At 39.0% G+C, this 18535-nt stretch overlaps 1 protein-coding gene across 1 annotated transcript in view; it reads left to right on the top strand.

Moving 5' to 3' along the window:
• Positions 1-18535, top strand: part of DAW1 (dynein assembly factor with WD repeats 1) — a 42949-nt gene that overhangs the window by 14593 nt on the left and 9821 nt on the right. The window contains exons 5-10 of the mRNA XM_036913106.2: positions 1335-1457; positions 5111-5210; positions 8003-8110; positions 9762-9868; positions 10733-10835; positions 11569-11683. Coding sequence (XP_036769001.2) covers positions 1335-1457; positions 5111-5210; positions 8003-8110; positions 9762-9868; positions 10733-10835; positions 11569-11683 — 656 coding nt within the window. The remainder of the gene's footprint in view (positions 1-1334; positions 1458-5110; positions 5211-8002; positions 8111-9761; positions 9869-10732; positions 10836-11568; positions 11684-18535) is intronic.

Genomic DNA, 18535 nt, shown 5'->3' with positions numbered 1-18535 from the left:
TCTATGAAATCCTCATTTCGTTTCCTTGGAAATATACCCAGAAGTAGGGGAGCTGGATCATATGGTAGTTTATTTTTAATTTGTGGGGGGGAACCACCGTATGTCTTCTGCAATGACTGTACTGATTTATATTCCTGAAGAAGCTTGGAGAAAATGCCTAGAGTAGAATCAGGGATACACTACCTTGCCAACCTTCCTATTTGGTTGAGCTTAAATATCAGAATTTGTTTTCACTTATTATTATTGCCACTTGACATTCAGCGCACATATCAATTTTGTGCATTTTTTTTCTGTGTTGAGGAAATATCTTGCCTAATGGAATATTTAAGGAATAACCAAGATGCTATTAGTTTACTTAAAAATATTAGAGCCCAATATGCTAAATATATTCCTGCAGTAGAATAGTCATGTTAAAGGGTTTCTAAATTTTAAACCCTTATTGAACATTTATTATTAGTGTACCAGTCATGTTTCAGGTCCTGACAGTGATGGTGGTAAACCAGGTGGGTAGAAAGACTAGCACGTATAACACAGACAATCCAGTTCTTGAGTGACTAGCAAAAAGGTGAGTGTGACCGCTGTGGGTGTGCTTTGGGAGAGGCTGCATTCCCAGAGAGATCCGGGCCCGCTGGCCTTGGACCATGAGCCAAAGTTCCATGTAAGGAAGGCCGAAAAGTAACTGCAATTTCAGTGAGGAAAATGGATTTGTAACGGCCACATGTGAGCCAAGACCCATGAGATGATGGTTTCATTTGTTTAGGCAAGAGACGGAGGCTATGGACCTGGTGAGAAGTGGCTACAGTTGGGATGTATTTTGAGACTGGGCTGACAGAATTTACTAATAGACTGTGCGTGGAATGTGAGGGGAAGAGAGGAATCAAAGATGATGCTAAAATTTTAAGGTCTGACCAACTGGAAGAATGGTGCTATTTATTGAGATCTAGTAGAGTTTCAGAAAATGTTACTGATTATTAACATGTAACTGATTATTAACGTTAATTGCATAATTATTTATAAGATTAATTATTATTTATAAGATTAATATAAGAAAATTATTTCTTATAAGTAAGTGCATAATTATTTATAAGAAAAATTGTTGGCAGGGTTACTATTTATTTTATTTAATGACTTCCCTTTGGGTTTGGGATAAAAGCGGAATATCTGTGAGTCAAAGGATTTAGATATTGCTCACAATTTAAATGTTTGTTTTTCATACACAACTTCCATTGTGCAAAACAAGATAAATGGGGTTACAATCTTGTGGGTGAAAGTGAGGTCATTATTAACACGCTGATGTTCTCACCTTGTGATTTATTTGTATCCCCCTGTGTTAGCTTTATCACAGGAAGCTATGACCGGACATGCAAACTCTGGGATAGTGCATCTGGAGAGGAGCTTCTCACCCTGGAGGGGCACAGGAATGTGGTCTATGCCATAGCATTCAACAATCCTTATGGGTAAAAAGACAGTCACCATTCACTTATTACTTCTTAGTCCACCAATTCATTTATTCATCTCTCCCTCCATCTACTGGGGGAAGAAAGGGAGAAGACAGAGAACTAAAATTGATTGATTGCCTAATGTGTGCTTTGAAAGTCCTTTAAATACTTCCTTCAATGCTTGAAGGAGCCTTTGGGTAGGTATTACTGTCCTCATATAAACTATTTAAAGTTCAAATACCTTCCCAGGATCACACAGTAGTAGAGAGGAGAGGAAAGTTCAAGCTCAATGCGCTGACCCTCTGCCTTTGCAAGTTCTCTGGCAGGGATTCTCTGTGATGTTCACAGCTCTGACTGATGCTTCTGTGGAGTGTGGCTTACACACGTCACACGGTTTGCTTTGTTTAGAAGGTAATTTACAGTTTTTCCAGGTAGGAAAAAAAGTGTAAAGTAATGTGCTAAATAACAGTACAAAATGCAATAGATGCATTTTTAAACCAACTTCTAACAGATTTAGTAGATTAATCAACGTTCTCTATCCTTCTGCACAACATACAGCTGATGCCCATGGCTGCCTGAACACTTCCAGCAACCAGGCTACCACTAGTGTGCTCAACTTCTCCCCCCACTGATTATGTTCTAACCTTACCAAGAGTTAGTTGTATCGGTCATAAACCTACTCATGTTGGTTGGGCTTTCAGTTACAATTATGTAATTTAATTGAATATAGCTTTATACTAAAGAGAGATGAGTGTGAAAATAAAGCTGTTGTTTTCTATAAAACATAGATAAAGTGATTAAAAATGTTACTAAGTGAAGTTGTAGATGAGATATAGAAAGTAGAAAACACATTGTAAAAATTTAGAAAAAGTCTGTACTTCTGTGCAGATTATAGATTGTATTCCATTTAAGTTCTCATGCCATTTTAAATAAAATAGTGGAAGTTGTAGAAGTTGGATCTGATTTCTGTAAGACAGATAACAGACTCCAATTAGCTGACACATAGCCAAAGAAAAGGCCTTGGCCTCTTGTCAAAAGATTGGCAAATGAATATATATTTGTATGTATTTGAATAAAAATTTTGAACATTTGTACCTTTTTCATGATTGCCTGTTTTAACTGACTTTTTCCATTAACCATGCTAGTTCAATAAATATGGTTCTTTTACTATGGTATTATGATGACTAGAACAAAACAGTAAATGGTTTAAAAGTTAAGAAGAAAAAGATCATTATGATCTCTTCTGGAAAGTCTATAAGGGTTATAGGAGAAGCAGGAAAATGAAAGATGGGAGATGGAGCAGAGGCCAGGACACCCTGGGTGAGGGGATGTTAGCAGCTCAGGATTTGGGGAGGGACTTTGTCCTGGGACCTCAGAGGCCCCAGTCTCTCTAGTGAATATTTCATGTTAAGAAACATAAACGGGTGAGGTCAGAGCGTTCTGTAGCTGGAGCTCTGTTCTAGAGGACTGAGTCGTGCGGAAAGGTGTGTGGACAAAGGAGCAACACGCTATGTCACTGTTTCAAAGGGACTGCCCTGGCAGATGGAAGGGGCCAGAGGGTTTGGACTGGGAAGAAACAGGAGACAGGGAGATTAATGAGGAGGCAGACAAAATAATAAATTCATGAGATGATGAAATAGGGGCAGATGCAATGGAAGGAATTTTATAAAAATTCAATGAACTTAGAGTAGATATACCACTGATTTAAAAAACTTCATACCTAATTTGCTAATGTCATTATGTCTTGAGAATGTAGGATACTTTAAAAACACATCAATCATGATGACTGAATTATACTTTATTGGTACTTTAAAATGAATAAATATTCCAATTAAATCACAGAAAATTTAACTTTCATGCATTCATTTTTACATTGTAAAGCATAAAAAAATTTTATAATACCTTATTGCACCAACTTGGGAGAGAAAGATTTTATTGAAATTATAAATTATACTGTTTTACTTCCAGTACAATTCCTACTTGAATCGCAATGCTATTTAAAGGATTTTAAAAGTATAGTCTCCATAATACCATATCCTTTCATAGTCTGCTTAACACACATGGTATTTTTGGATGTCTGTTTGAGAACAAAGATTTTGAGGGATGGAACACCTTACCTTGTGGCCCTTCTATTGGATTCTACTAAGAGCTCCTGACGGAAACTCACTTGTCCAATTACATGGTCTGATGAGGGATGTATGGGTTAAAGCACAGTTTTTCATTGCACTTAGAGGTGTTGGGGTTTTGGCAGAGTGCTTCAAGATGGCCACCAAAGAAGAGGAAATGTGTGTGTGTGTGTGTGTGTGTGTGAGAGAGAGAGAGAGAGAGAGAGGAAGAGAGAGAGAGAAAGAGAGAACGGAAACAAACTTCAACAAGTTTCATGTTTATGTGTAGGTCAAGAGTAAGCCTTTGATTCAATAAAATAATTCTAAAAAATAATCGAAAACAATATCTTTTATAATGTGATGCCATTTGCACAAAGAGAACAGTATATGATAAAAACAGAAACTGATAAGAAACAATGGCAACTTGAGACTGATATGTTTGAGGGGCAGTGGGGATGGAGGGACAGAGCTGGGAACTCACAAGGCTTTCAGCATATCTTGAGCAGAATAAATAGAAAGACATGAAAAACACGGCTGATGGGAAATGCCTTAGACTGGATGTCAAGGGAGAGAGGCAGTGCAGAGACTGGGTAGAATACCAGCCCTGCGCGTGAGGGGGTTTGGGGTTGGGGGATGGGCATGCCCCAGTGCAAGCTAGAAACCCCAGAAACACTGTGTGGGTGCCGGAGAACAAAGGAGAGATCGATGCACGGCATTCGAGTTAGTGTAGACAAGTGTGAAATCTGCAACTGTGCTGAACACTTAGAATTGCTCTGGGATACGTGCTTTAGGTCTTAAGACTCTTCACATTTTTGAATAATGAGCTTGCACTGTCAATGACGACCCAACTGGGTGGACATTTTGATGCTTTGCTTTAACAGCACATCGGGGTCTAGGTTTTCGTTTTTAGGAAAAAGGGAAGGATTTTAGCTCCATGATCAAAGGGTAAGCAGGCTGACCTGCTCTTCCTTGTTGGGTGTGGACAGCAGCTCCATGGTAAACATGGGGAAGCCTCCTGTCTGAAAGGGACTGAAGCCTTTATCATGTTCCCTGTCTGACTCAAAGACCTTCCAGCTGGAGGAATAGACGTATTATTTTCCCAAGGAGAAACTCACTGTCTAAGTTCCATTTGTTAATTGATTTAGATCTTCTCATTTTTCTTTTCTTTTAATTCAGTGCTGTCCTTTTCAGTAGACCTACTAACAGAATATGACTATGTTCTTACAAATCTTATTGTACATGATTAACTTCCATTTGTTAGTAGTTTTCTAAATTTATCTTTTACTATATTCATTGTGCTAATTTTAAAAACTATTGAAATCCTAAACATAAATTTACAGCTTTAATGTAAAATATTTAAAATTAAACATAAAAACTGATACTATTAAAAATGCAGACCCTTTGTTTTTTCCACTGGAACAAATAGAGGGTTGCTTATTGTTTTAAAAGTGAAACAAATATCTGAGTAGATAGGGATTCATGTATTAATATCACTTGCCTTAATTAAGTGTATCATAAGCTACAGTTGAATTTATTCAAAATTCCACTTTTTTTTTTAAATCTTAGTGACAAAATTGCCACTGGGTCCTTCGATAAGACTTGTAAACTATGGAGTGTAGAAACTGGACAATGTTACCATACCTTTAGGGGTCATAGAGCTGAAATAGTGAGTATATTTATTTTATTATGTTTTTTATGTTGCTGTTTTTTTTTTTAAGTTTTTCTTATTTAAAATAGACTTTAGAGCAGTTCTAAGTTCATAGTAGAACTGAATGGAAGGTTCAGAAATTTCCTATAAACTCCCTGCCCCCAACACACAGCATGCTCCATTATCAGCGTCCCCTGCTTAAGTGGTACATGTGTTAAAACTGATGAACTTACATTGACACATCATTGCTATTTCTTAGGATTCCATTATAAAAGTAGTGATTCTGCCTTTATAATTAATTGTGTGATTCTAGCCAGCATTTTTAGTCTATATGTATTTTCTATAGTGATGTTGATATGCTTTACAATCTATTCTAGTTTTACTATCTGCAGATGTTGTCAAAGAACCATATTCTGCATTGACTAAGAAGACATGTAATATGATAAAAATATGAGCCCAATATCAACCTGATTTTTTCTTTTTGACTGACCTGTTTTAAAAGGACTGACTTGATGAGGGTTGATGAAGGTCTTAAAATAGCTTTTAAAATAACTTTTCTGTATCTTATAGATATTTATAGGCTGATTGTTTTCTGGATTTCATTAGAACAAATTCGCATACATAGTTTGATAGTCTAAATAGATATTACTATTGGGAAGCCCTCACCTTTGGCTAATTCTATTTTATGTTTTATAATACTTAGTGAGATAATTAGCACCCTGTGGAACAAGTGATAGCTTTTAAAAATAGACATTTATTTTAGGACTAAAATTTATTTGTAGTCATTCTTCCAATTCATGGTTTATTCATCCAGAAGCTCATGCTTTGTTCAAGGCACTTTTCTAGACACTGGGGGAAACTGTCACTGGCCCTTCAGTGGCACTCAGTGTGCACAAAGAACTGTCTTGAACAATGTCCTATATGTTCCTTTACATAAATTAGCTTAGTTGCACTCATAACAACCCTAAGAAGCAGGTATCTCCCCATTTTACAGCTAAGGATGCCGAGGCATAGAGCATTTAAGTAACTTGCCCAAAGTCATAAGGAAGACATAATCCTCATTCCCATAGTGTGGCTGGGTTTCCATACTCCCCTGGAATTTTGAAAAGGTTTTCTTTATATATAGTTCCCAAGAAGACATTCATATTTTTCACTCAACAATATCAATGCAATTAATATTTACTAGGTATTTTTTGTGCATCAAGCCCTGGCCTATGTGCTTGGGCTACTGAATAAAATCAGACACAGTTCTTGCCTTTCCGGATTTTGCAGTTTAGTAGAGGGAAGGAGGAGAGGCACCAGCAAATAAGTTCAATATTGTGTTGTAGGAGTGCTAGCAGTTGGTGGGCAGTTCAGTGAGGTCACAGACAGGAGCAGTCAAGTCTCCTTGGCAGGGAAGGTGTTCAGGAAAGACATTGCATAGAGATGGCATGTGCATTGAAGGCAGAGGGAGCAACCCTGGCAAATGCCCAGAGGTGGTGTGCCGCAGAACTGGGTGCTTGAGAACACAGGTGGCCCTGTGTAGCCAGAGCAGTGCTTCTCAGCCTCCCCCTGTGATGCCATGCACAGGATATGCTAATGATATGCAGTGCACTCCGGGGGAGCTGAAAGGTGTCCATGGTTGGAGGTGGCGGGCAAGGATACCTGGAGCTGCCCAGCTGCCTGGGTTAAAGGTGCACCTGTAACCCACTCAAAGCCAGAGTGTGCGTGATTGAAGTGGGAGAATCGGGCAAGGCTATTATTGATTTATAGAGGGTCCCATATGCTATGCTAGGGAATTTGGATGTCATCCTGTAGATAATGCTGGACTGTTGAGACTTTTCAGCTGGGAAATGGCATGGTGAGGAAGTTCCTACCTGAAGTTCTTGAAGAAGGTTATCTGCTGCGGAGGGATGAGGACAGAAATGGGGGCAAGAGTAGGGAACGGGGGAATGGACTGAGCCAGAACAAATCGGGACTGGTGCTGAGGACAGAGGTATGAATGAGCAACACCAATGCTCTTCTATGCCATTTTCTTAAAGTTGCCTTGGCTGAGTGATGAGGTAGGGAGATCAGATGAATGGATGGATCCCAGCTTGATACAAGTAGTTAGGGGTTTTATGGAGGATGCTGTTGAAAGACAGGGACTGAGAGTGTTGAGGCTACTGGCAAGAGTGGTGCTTCCTGTAGGATGAGTAGGGGGTTGATGGGCCAGGAGAAAAGGAAGGGGTCTCAGTGAGACAGAAGACATCCTGGGGCCAGAGCCTGATAAGGAATGGAAACAACAGAAGTACTGGCGAAATTAACTAGAGATTTGTGTATTTGTTGTATGTCTTCCAGAGAAGGTGATGTCAGGGTCCAGGGTGTGGTCATGGGAAGTGATTATGAGAAGGACTCCAGGATGGTGGGTCTGGGGGTACTGTGGATGGATGACCCACATGAGGGCCAGCTAGGACTTGGAACCCAGACTGTGAGCCAACAGGGGCTGTGACTGAAAGGACTGTGAAGATAGCAGCAAGGAAGACGGGAGCGCCAGTCAGCGTGAATCTCAGAGGAGATGGGTTTTGCTCTTGTTCTTGTTCTTCTGAGTTCTGGAAGCAGCAGAGGGAGCCACTGCCCCTCCATGTGGGAGAACAAGCAGCCTCGAGACAAGAATGCTCCAGAGTTCAACCTGCAGACAGCAGGCCACTTATGTTTGGTATTGTACTGTGTATGTGTGCAAACAATTGGGCTGAATCTGCTAAGGTAGTTGCACTTTAAAGCTTTTCTATATAAAATTAACAATTTAAAGTTCTATCTTTCTAAAATCTCCTCCATTTGGTATAATTCAGGTGTGTTTATCATTCAATCCTCAAAGCACGCTGGTGGCTACTGGAAGTATGGACACCACGGCCAAACTGTGGGACATCCAGAGTGGAGAGGAAGTGTGCACTTTAACAGTATGTTGATAATGTGAATAAATTCAGAAACTTTGCATTTTCATCAACTCTTCCATTGGATAAGACTGTTATTGGTGTCTGCTTTCATTTGCATTTTTATTACAAAGTAAGTTAGAAGGTGTTTTTGAGCTTTTGGTTTTCAGACTGCCCTGAAGAGTGTCCCACCCGGTTTGCTGGGTATTCCGAAAGGCTCAGATAAAGTGGTGGGGAAGCCAGACGGACTTTCTGTCCTGACCAGCAGCAGTCTGTAAGCCAGGCTGACTATGGCTCGGTGCCCATCATTATCTGGTAGCTACAAGTAGAGCAGATGGGGGCCGGCAGTTTTGGGAAGGGGCAGAACTGGAGAACCTTGACTGAGGAGTCCTTAGAGGGATGACTGTTAACACTCTTCTCCTCTACCCTCTGGTCTTAGAAGCGTCCTGTATTACAAAATCTGAAGTGACAAGGGGCAGGTGACAGGAGGTGAAAAGCCAAATGGCACTGCCCACAGAGTAAAAGCTGGGGATGTATCTCCACAGATGTCACCACCACATGCCCAGCACCGTCCTAGGACCTGCCACCCTCTTCTGCTTCCTGCTCCGGCCCAAACTATTAAGCAAAAATAAGATGATTCTTTGTGTGAATGGCTGGGTGGGAAATCCAGTTTTTTCATCCTTTCAAATTATAAATTGATTTAAAAAATAGAACCCCTTTCCTAGAAGAGCTTTTTCTAAGAGAGTTTAAAAATGGACTAAAAGGCAAAAGCAGTGTTTTTAACTAACACAAAAGCTATTCTTTCTTAAATCAGAATGCTTAGCTTTACGCATGTAAGTGCACTCTTTCTGATCTTTATTCTCATTTCTGTGGGGCATTGCCTCTGCACTACCTCTTCTTTCAGACAAATGCCCAAGAGCACCTGCAGGGATGTGTCTTGCCCTGCACACCCATGCCTATCTACTACCAGAAAATACATTTGTTCTATGTGTTCAGAATTTTAATATTCAGCTATATTTAATTTTTGCTGTTTGGAATCAGCCAGCAACTTAATTTGTAAATAAATTTTTTCATTATCTGAAAAGTAATTCTGTTAATTAATTTACTTAAGAAATTTGGAAAGCGAGGGCTACACTCCAAGCAGAGTCTGCTATAGAGAGGGGCTTCTTCTCTTGTCTCATACCCCAGACTGTAACCAGCTGAAAGGCAGGCCAAAGTCAGATTTTTATTTATCTAGATCATGTTAAATTATCATAATTTCCTTCTTTAGAAGTCATTAACTTTATTTCACAAGGCTTTTTTCTTTTGCCCCTCACCTATCATAAGCCCCTAAAGGATACAGCCCTTTTTGGTGTTTGCAAGACAATGTGAAAGGAGCCAATTTCCCATAACATTCCCTCTTCCTTTAAAAAAAAAACCAGCTTCCTTGAGTTAAAGTTGACTTTAGTGTGTAAATCAATTTTTAGTAAGCTTACAGAATTGGGCAACCATCAGCAAAATCTAGCTTTAGAACATTTCCATCACGCCCAGTTGCAGTCTTTCTCTATTCCCACCCAGGCCAACCACGAATCTCTGCTCCCTATAGAGCTTTGCCTTTTCCAGCATTTTATTTTAGGCTATGATACTGTACAGATTGTTTTATCTGCAGGCCTACATGACAACATCTGCTCCTTTCTAGGGACATTCAGCGGAAATCATCTCCTTGTCCTTTAACACCTCAGGAAACAGAATCATCACAGGGTCTTTTGATCACACAGTTGGAGTCTGGGATCCTGGTACTGGAAGGTAGTCTTCATTTTTAAGACTTTTTTAACCTGGGGTTAAGAAGACAATCTTTGTTATTAATTAGTTTAATCTTGCATCTATTAACTTTGCTTTGGATTCCATTGGAAATCGGACACATTGAAAACAAATTAATTTGTTCTTTAGTGAGATTTCTGGTCCACAAAAAAGTATGTGCTTCCTTGGAACTCTGAGCAAATAATGCCAAACAGCAACATAAAAGGAAAATGTTAGTAACAGCCTGGCTATATAGCTATTATTTATTCCATGTGTGATGTAATCAGATTTCAATGGCTTGTCATTATGGTAGGCATGGGTATCATGAATAAATAAAATCACGCCTAATTTCCCAAATGTAATTTAGTCCGAGAACTTCAATTTCCTTCCTAATTATTTTTGGTTCCAGTTGCTAAGAAGTTAACTAAATCAGTCTAATTGTGTTGTACAACTCCACCCTTAGATTTGTCTGCATTTTGATAGAGGGGCCAATTATTAGGGGTACTGATCAAGAGATGAATGTGACAGGAACAGAGAAAAGGAAGAGCCCTTCAGACACTTGTTGGGGAGTTCCTGAACTGCCAGGGGATCCACTCATCCGGTGGCAGCATACGTCCAGAATTTCAGACTACCTCTGTTGCTTTTCAACCATGCCTTTCAGGAGTCTGGTCTTAAGTAATATTGTTACCCTTGATTGTTTGCAATTTAACTAGATTCTTGCTGACACAAAAGTCTATTTTAGTTGACTCTTTTTGTCATTTTGTAAAAACTAAAATTTAGACTCTTACTTTGATGGACTCGACATCATTATTTGTGTCCATATCCTGAAGTTAGGCATCTTTCACTAGTTTGAATCGCTTCATTTTGCAGGAAGGTGTACACCTTAATTGGGCATTGTGCTGAGATTAGCAGTGCCTTATTCAACTGGGATTGCTCTCTGATATTAACTGGGTCTATGGACAACACCTGCATGGTGAGCTCAAGAAACATCTTTGTATCATAATTCTTGTGTCTGTACTTTTTACTGTGTCAGATGTTCATTGCAACACAAATTTCAAAGGTGCTGTAAAATTAAGATATAAACTTATAAATAGTAATTAGTAATTTTTAAATCTCAAGTTTCATATCTCCTCAAAGGAATTATGACACTGTAAAGCAGTTTTAATTAATCCAAGTGTATTAAAACATCTTATTTTAAAAGGCATATTACTTTTGCTTATTTTCCCCTCTATTCGCTTATTAAACTCTGATATGAGTGAAGCTCAAGGAGATTCAACACAGTATCTCCTTGCTTTTAAGTTTCCATTATTAAGAGCTTATATTCTGCATTGTTATTTGATTATATGTTAAATGCATTATAATCTTACTGTACTTTTCATTTTCAAGCATTGTAATTTTAGGTCAAGCTTCATGTGAATAGAATGAATGACTCAGTGAAGCATACACTTTCAGATTTTCTTCCTAATGTCATGGCAGATTTGCACTACCCATTCTGAGTGTCTGCCTTGGTCTTCTCTTTGTCCAAAGTGTGCCTTGTTAGATAGTGGGCTGTGGTCACCAATCAAGGTAAAAATAGCAGGAGATGATAAATTATACACAAGGTTTGACACAGTTATTTAACCAGTCATAAACATGCCATATAGATTCATTCTGGCCATCCTCATACTTTAGACAGGAAGTCATAGTTTCTTTTTTTAAAATTGCAGCTGTGGGATGCCTCAAGTGGAAAAAGTGTGGCAACATTAACAGGCCATGATGATGAAATACTAGACTGCTGTTTTGATTATGCTGGAAAGCTTATTGCAACTGCTTCGGCAGATGGTCAGTAATCTATTCATACATTTATTTATGGGATTTATGATTTGTTTGATAAACACTTAGGATTCTACACTATAGGGCTCCTCCCTGATGACCAGCTATGACAGAAACTATATCAGTCTCATCTCTGCAATGCCCATGTGTGTCACTATGTTATGCCTGTATCATATTCTCGATAACCTCATGTGATGCTATACATGTCTGTGTCACCTTCCTGACAGCCATGTATAATGTGATACCAGATCTTCATCATCTCCTTGATAACTGTGTATAATGGTATATTCTGGATCACCTCCCTAGTGATCATACATTATGCTACACTATATTGACCTCATCAACTTGACCACCATCACTGACTCTAAAATAAATTTGCATTATCTCCTTTATAACCACATGTGCTGGTCCACTACGTCTAACAGATCTTCATGATGAACATATATGATGCTATGCTATACACCGTCTTCTTGATTACCACCTGTGTCTCCATACTTTGTCTGCATCATCTTGCTGCTAACCATGGGCTGGTGCTGCACTGTGTGTGCCTCAAGTCCACGATGACCACATATGATGCTGCAATACCTCTGTGCTATCTCCCTGTTGACCACGTATGCCATTATACTGTGTCTGTCTCATCCACCCAGGACCCATGCTACATTGTCACCTCATCTCCTTGAAAGGGCTGTATCTTGTTGTACTATGTTTTCATCCACTCCACATCCAAACCATGTTTGATGTGTAATATTTCTACCTCTTCTCCTTGATGAACATGTCTGCAGGGTCTGGTATGTCTGTATCACCCCTTTTATAAAAGTATATGATTCTACATTACATCTGGATCATCTCTTTGAAAACTGTTTATGACACTACACTTGGTTATGTCATCTCCTTGAGTCTTTGTATGATGCTCTATGATGTGTCATCTCCATGGCAGGCATGTATGCTGTATGTCTGTGTTGGTAATTTGATAACTGTTGTGCTCTATCTGCTTCATATCTTTGATAGCTACTTATGGTGACACTACTGTATCTATGTTATTTCTTTGCTGACAACATATCACTCTACATCTCTTGTTCACCAAGTAAGACACTGCACTATGTATGCTTCATCTTCCTGATGACCATGCATGCTAATACACTATACTCACATCATTTTCTTAAAAACCATGTAGGATGTTACACTCTTTTTGCATCCTCTCCTTGATCACCACGTAAAATTGATATGTACTATGTCAGCTTAATGTCTTTGTCCCTCTGATGACTGTATGATGCTATATTATATCTATATATTATACCTGACTGCTATTTTTAACTTAGAATCTTTGTCACCCCCTTTAAAATCATGTGCAATGCTACACTTTATCTTCACTTATGACAGTGTCTGATACTCTATTGTGTCTGCATCATTTCCTAGAAACCCACGTGTGATACTGTAATATTTCTACCTCTTCTCCTTGATGTACATGTCTGCAGGGTCTGCTATGTCTGCATCACCCCTTTTATAAAAGTATATGATTCTACATTATGTCTAGATCGTCTCTTTGAAAACTGCTTATGACACTATACTTGGTTATGTCATCTCCTTGAGTCTATGTATGATGCTCTATGATGTGTCATCTCCATGGCAGGCATGTATGCTGTATGTCTGTGTCGGTAATTTGATAACTGTGTGTGATGCTAAAATGTGTCACCTCACCAACCTCCACTTAGGATGCTATACTGTGACTGCACCATCTCCCTGACAATCTTACGTGATGCTAAACTGTGTCTGTGTCATATCCCTGACAATTAAGAAAGATACTCTGCTATTTCTGTGTCCTCTCCTTAAAGACATGTATGATGTTTTACTATGCCTGTATCATGTTCTTCATGACAACATGTGAAGCTCTGTTATGTCTGCATCATTTTCTTGATAGTCACATATGATTCTATACTATGAGAGTTTCCTTAATGGCCATGTATGATGCTATATCCATCATTTCCTAGAGAACCATGCTGCATAATGAAAGCCTCCTGGACAAGTAGGCATGATGCTATACTAGTACTGCATTCTTTTTTTAACAACCTCGTAAGATGCTATAGTATGTGGTTAAACTATTTCTGCATCATGTTCATGATAACCATGTATGATACTCTACTATGTGTCACTGGGAAAACAGGGTATGATGATACACCATTTCTGTGTTATTTTCCTATTTATGATTTTGCAATATGTCTGCCTCATATTCTTATTAAGTACCTATGACATTATAATAGGTCTGTGACACATCTATGGTATCCTCATTCAACCCAAAATGATGTCTGCATCATCACTCTGATGACCATATATGACACTACACTGTTTGTCATCTCCCTGATAACCTATGACACCAAACTGTATCTGTTCCATCTCCCTGACAAACAAATGACACTACACTATTTCTGGGTCATCTCCTTGACAACCATGTATGAAGCTATACTATGCTCATCATGCCTTTGACAATGGGTGAAAACACACCATGTTTGCACAAGTGTTTTAGTAATCATGTATGTTATATGTGGGTAATCTCCCTGACAACTATGTGTGATACTGCAAGATATTGTGTCATCTTGTCAATTACATGTGATGCTACACTATGTCTGTGACAAGTGTTTGGGATGCCATAGTGTAACTACATCATCTCTTTGATAACTGTATTAGTTTTCCAGGGTTGACACAAAGTAACACAGGCTGGTGGCTTAAACAACAGAAATTCATTTTCTCACAATTCTGAAGGCTAGATGTCTGATCATCTCTTTGACAACAGTGTATGATTATAAACTATGTATGCATCATTTTCTTAATAATAGCAAGTGAAATTACACTATGTCTACGTCATTTTTAACAATTATGTATGATGCTATTCTAACCTCATGGTGTCATCACCCCTACAGCCATATGAGATGCAACACTGCATATGGAAAATCTGCTTGACAAGCACATGTGACAAGCATATTAAGACTGTGTTATCTCTTTGATAACTGTATGATCTTTCAGCTAAGGTTTTTCTCTATGCTAACCCACCTTAACATAATAAGAGTATAGTTACATAACCAAAGCATACCTGTAATTACCAGCCATCTCCAGTGAAACCAAGAAAACCAGTTAGGCACCTTAGGCATTTGTGAAAACTTATCTATGATATGGTGGATATTGTCCAACTGAACTTGAACAGTCTGAGAGAAATCAGACAAATTAAAACAACCCATTCCTGGGGACTGTTCACATCCCATATGTTCTTTTAACAGTAAATAGTCTGTAGTTGTAAGATTTTGGAGCGCTACAATTTGCACTTCTCCTAATTCTTGATTGAGTTCCAACAGTATAGATCCAGTCAAATTTGTTGTTTTACTGTATGCACAGGCCAGCTTAGATATCTCCTTCCTCATTCCCCTGGCAAGTCCAGGAGCTGGTGGGATGAGTGCATCTACAGCTGTAGCAGTGCGTGGATCTTTGTTGGGGTTTTTTGATGATCATCTTCTGGCATGAGTCTTCCAGAGAGTGCTGATGTTGGAAGTTCTTTTTCATACCGTATCTTAGTTCAGTCTTGGGGTAGCCCAATTAGGCTTTGATCCTCTGTATAAACACAAACAGATCCTTTGCCTACACTTTTATATGCCCTTTATACTCTTGTGTAGAACTCATTGGAGGTTACTACACAGGAACTGCCCCTTTTTTTTTGGTATCACTAATCTACACTTACATGATGAATATTATGTTTACTAGGCTCTCCCCTATACCAGGTCCCGCCTATAAAACCCTTTACAGTCACTGTCCATCAGCATAGCAAAATGTTGTAGAATCACTACTTGCCTTCTCTGTGTTGTACAGCCCTCCCCTTTCTCCCACCCCCCCATGCATGCTAATCTTAATACCCCCCTACTTCTCCCCCCACTTATCCCTCCCTACCCACCCATCCTCCCCAGTCCCTTTCCCTTTGGTACCTGTTAGTCCATTCTTGAGTTCTGTGATTCTGTTGCTGTTTTGTTCCTTCAGTTTTTCCTTTGTTCTTATATTCCACAGATAAGTGAAATCATTTGGTATTTCTCTTTCTCCGCTTGGCTTGTTTCACTGAGCATAATACCCTCCAGCTCCATCCATGTTGCTGCAAATGGTTGGATTTGCCCTTTTCTTATGGCTGAGTAGTATTCCATTGTGTATATGTACCACCTCTTCTTTATCCATTCATCTATCAATGGACATTTAAGTTGTTTCCAATTCTTGTCTATTGTAAATAGTGCTGCGATAAACATAGGGGTGCACTGACCTTTCTCATACTTGATTGCTGCATTCTTAGGGTAAATTCCTAGGAGTGCAATTCCTGGGTCAAATGGTAGGTCTGTTTTGAGCATTTTGATGTACCTCCATGCTGCTTTCCACAATGGTTGAACTAACTTACATTCCCACCAGCAGTGTAGGAGGGTTCCCCTTTCTCCACAGCCTCCCCAACATTTGTTGTTCTCTGTCTTTTGGATGGCAGCCATCCTTACTGGTGTGAGGTGATACCTCATTGTAGTTTTAATTTGCATTTCTCTGATAATTAGCGATGTGGAGCATCTTTTCATGTGTCTGTTGGCCATCTGTATTTCTTTTTTGGAGAACTGTCTGTTCAGTTCCTCTGCCCATTTTTTAATTGGGTTATTTGTTTTTTGTTTGTTGAGGCGTGTGAGCTCTTTATATATTCTGGACGTCAAGCCTTTATCGGATGTGTCATTTTCAAATATTTTCTCCCATACTGTAGGGTTCCTTTTTGTTCTATTGATGGTGTCTTTTGCTGTACAGAAGCTTTTCAGCTTAATATAGTCCCACTTATTCATTTTAGCTGTTGTTTTCCTTGCCCAGGGAGATATGTTCAAGAAGAGGTCACTCATGTTTATGTCTAAGAGGTTTTTGCCTATGTTTTCTTCCAAGAGTTTAATGGTTTCATGACTTACATTCAGGTCTTTGATCCATTTTGAGTTTACTTTTGTGTATGGGGTTAGACAATGGTCCAGTTTCATTCTCCTACATGTAGCTGTCCAGTTTTGCCAGCACCATCTGGTAGAAGACTGTCATTTCACCATCGTATGTCCATGGCTCCTTTATCAAATATTAATTGACCATATATGTCTGGGTTAATGTCTGGATTCTCTAGTCTGTTCCATTGGTCTGTGGCTCTGTTCTTGTGCCAGTACCAAATTGTCTTGATTACTATGGCTTTATAGTAGAGCTTGAAGTTGGGGAGTGAGATCCCCCCTACTTTATTCTTCTTTCTCAGGATTGCTTTGGCTATTTGGGGTCTTTGGTGTTTCCATATGAATTTTTGAATTATTTGTTCCAGTTCATTGAAGAATGTTGCTGGTAGTTTCACAGGAATTGCATCAAATCTGTATATTGCTTTGGGCAGGATGGCCATTTGATGATATTAATTCTTCCTAGCCACGAGCATGGGATGAGTTTCCATCTGTTAGTGTCCCCTTTAATTTCTCTTAAGAGTGTCTTGTAGTTTTCAGGGTATAGGTCTTTCACTTCTTTGGTTTGGTTTATTCCTAGGTATTTTATTTTTTTTGATGCAATTGTGAATGGAGTTGTTTTCCTGATTTCTCTTTCTGTTGGTTCATTGTTAGTGTATAGGAAAGCCACAGATTTCTGTGTGTTGATTTTGTATCCTGCAACTTTGCTGTATTCCTATATCAGTTCTAGTAGTTTTGGGGTGGAGTCTTTAGAGTTTTTTATGTACAGTATCATGTCATCTGCAAATAGTGACAGTTTAACTTCTTCTTTACCAATCTGGATTCCTTGTATTTCTTTGTTTTGTCTGATTGCCGTGGCTAGGACCTCCAGTACTATGTTAAATAGCAGTGGGGAGAATGGGCATCCCTGTCTAGTTCCCGATCTCAGAGGAAACGCTTTCAGCTTCTCGCTGTTCAATATAATGTTGGCTGTGGGTTTATCATAGATAGCCTTTATTATGTTGAGGTACTTGCCCTCTATTCCCATTTTGCTGAGAGTTTTTATCATGAATGGATGTTGAACTTTGTCAAATGCTTTTTCAGCATCTATGGAGATGATCACGTGGTTTTTGTCTTTCTTTTTGTTGATGTGGTGGATGATGTTGATGGACTTTCGAATGTTGTACCATCCTTGCATCCCTGGGATGAATCCCACTTGGTCATGGTGTATGATCCTTTTGATGTATTTTTGAATTCGGTTTGCTAATATTTTGTTGAGTATTTTTGCATCTACGTTCATCAGGGATATTGGTCTGTAGTTTTCCTTTTTGGTGGGGTCTTTGTCTGGTTTTGGTATTAGGGTGATGTTAGCTTCGAATGAGTTTGGGAGTATCCCCTCCTCCTGTATTTCTTGGAAAACTCTAAGAAGAATGGGTATTATGTCTTCCCTGTATGTCTGATAAAATTCCGAGGTAAATCCATCTGGTCCGGGGGTTTTGTTCTTTGGTAGTTTTTTGATTACCGCTTCAATTTCGTTGCTGGTAATTGGTCTGTTTAGATTTTCTGTTTCTTTCTGGGTCAATCGTGGAAGGTTGTATTTTTCTAGGAAGTTGTCCATTTCTCCTAGGTTTCCCAGCTTGTTAGCACGTAGGTTTTCATAGTATTCTCTAATAATTCTTTGTATTTCTCTGGGGTCCGTTGTGATTTTTCCTTTCTCGTTTCTGATACTGTTGATTTGTGTTGACTCTCTTTTCTTCTTAATAAGTCTGGCTAGAGGCTTATCTATTTTCTTTATTTTCTTGAAGAACCAGCTCTTGGTTTCATTGATTTTTGCTATTGTTTTATTCTTCTCAATTTTATTTATTTCTTCTCTGATCTTCATTATGTCCCTCCTTCTGCTGACCTTAGG

This window comes from Manis pentadactyla, chromosome 6, assembly GCF_030020395.1.
Source record: "Manis pentadactyla isolate mManPen7 chromosome 6, mManPen7.hap1, whole genome shotgun sequence".
NCBI classification, from domain to species: Eukaryota; Metazoa; Chordata; class Mammalia; order Pholidota; family Manidae; genus Manis; species Manis pentadactyla.
The sequence above is the reverse complement of the archived record's forward strand: the minus strand, read 5'-3'. Positions and strand labels throughout refer to the sequence as shown.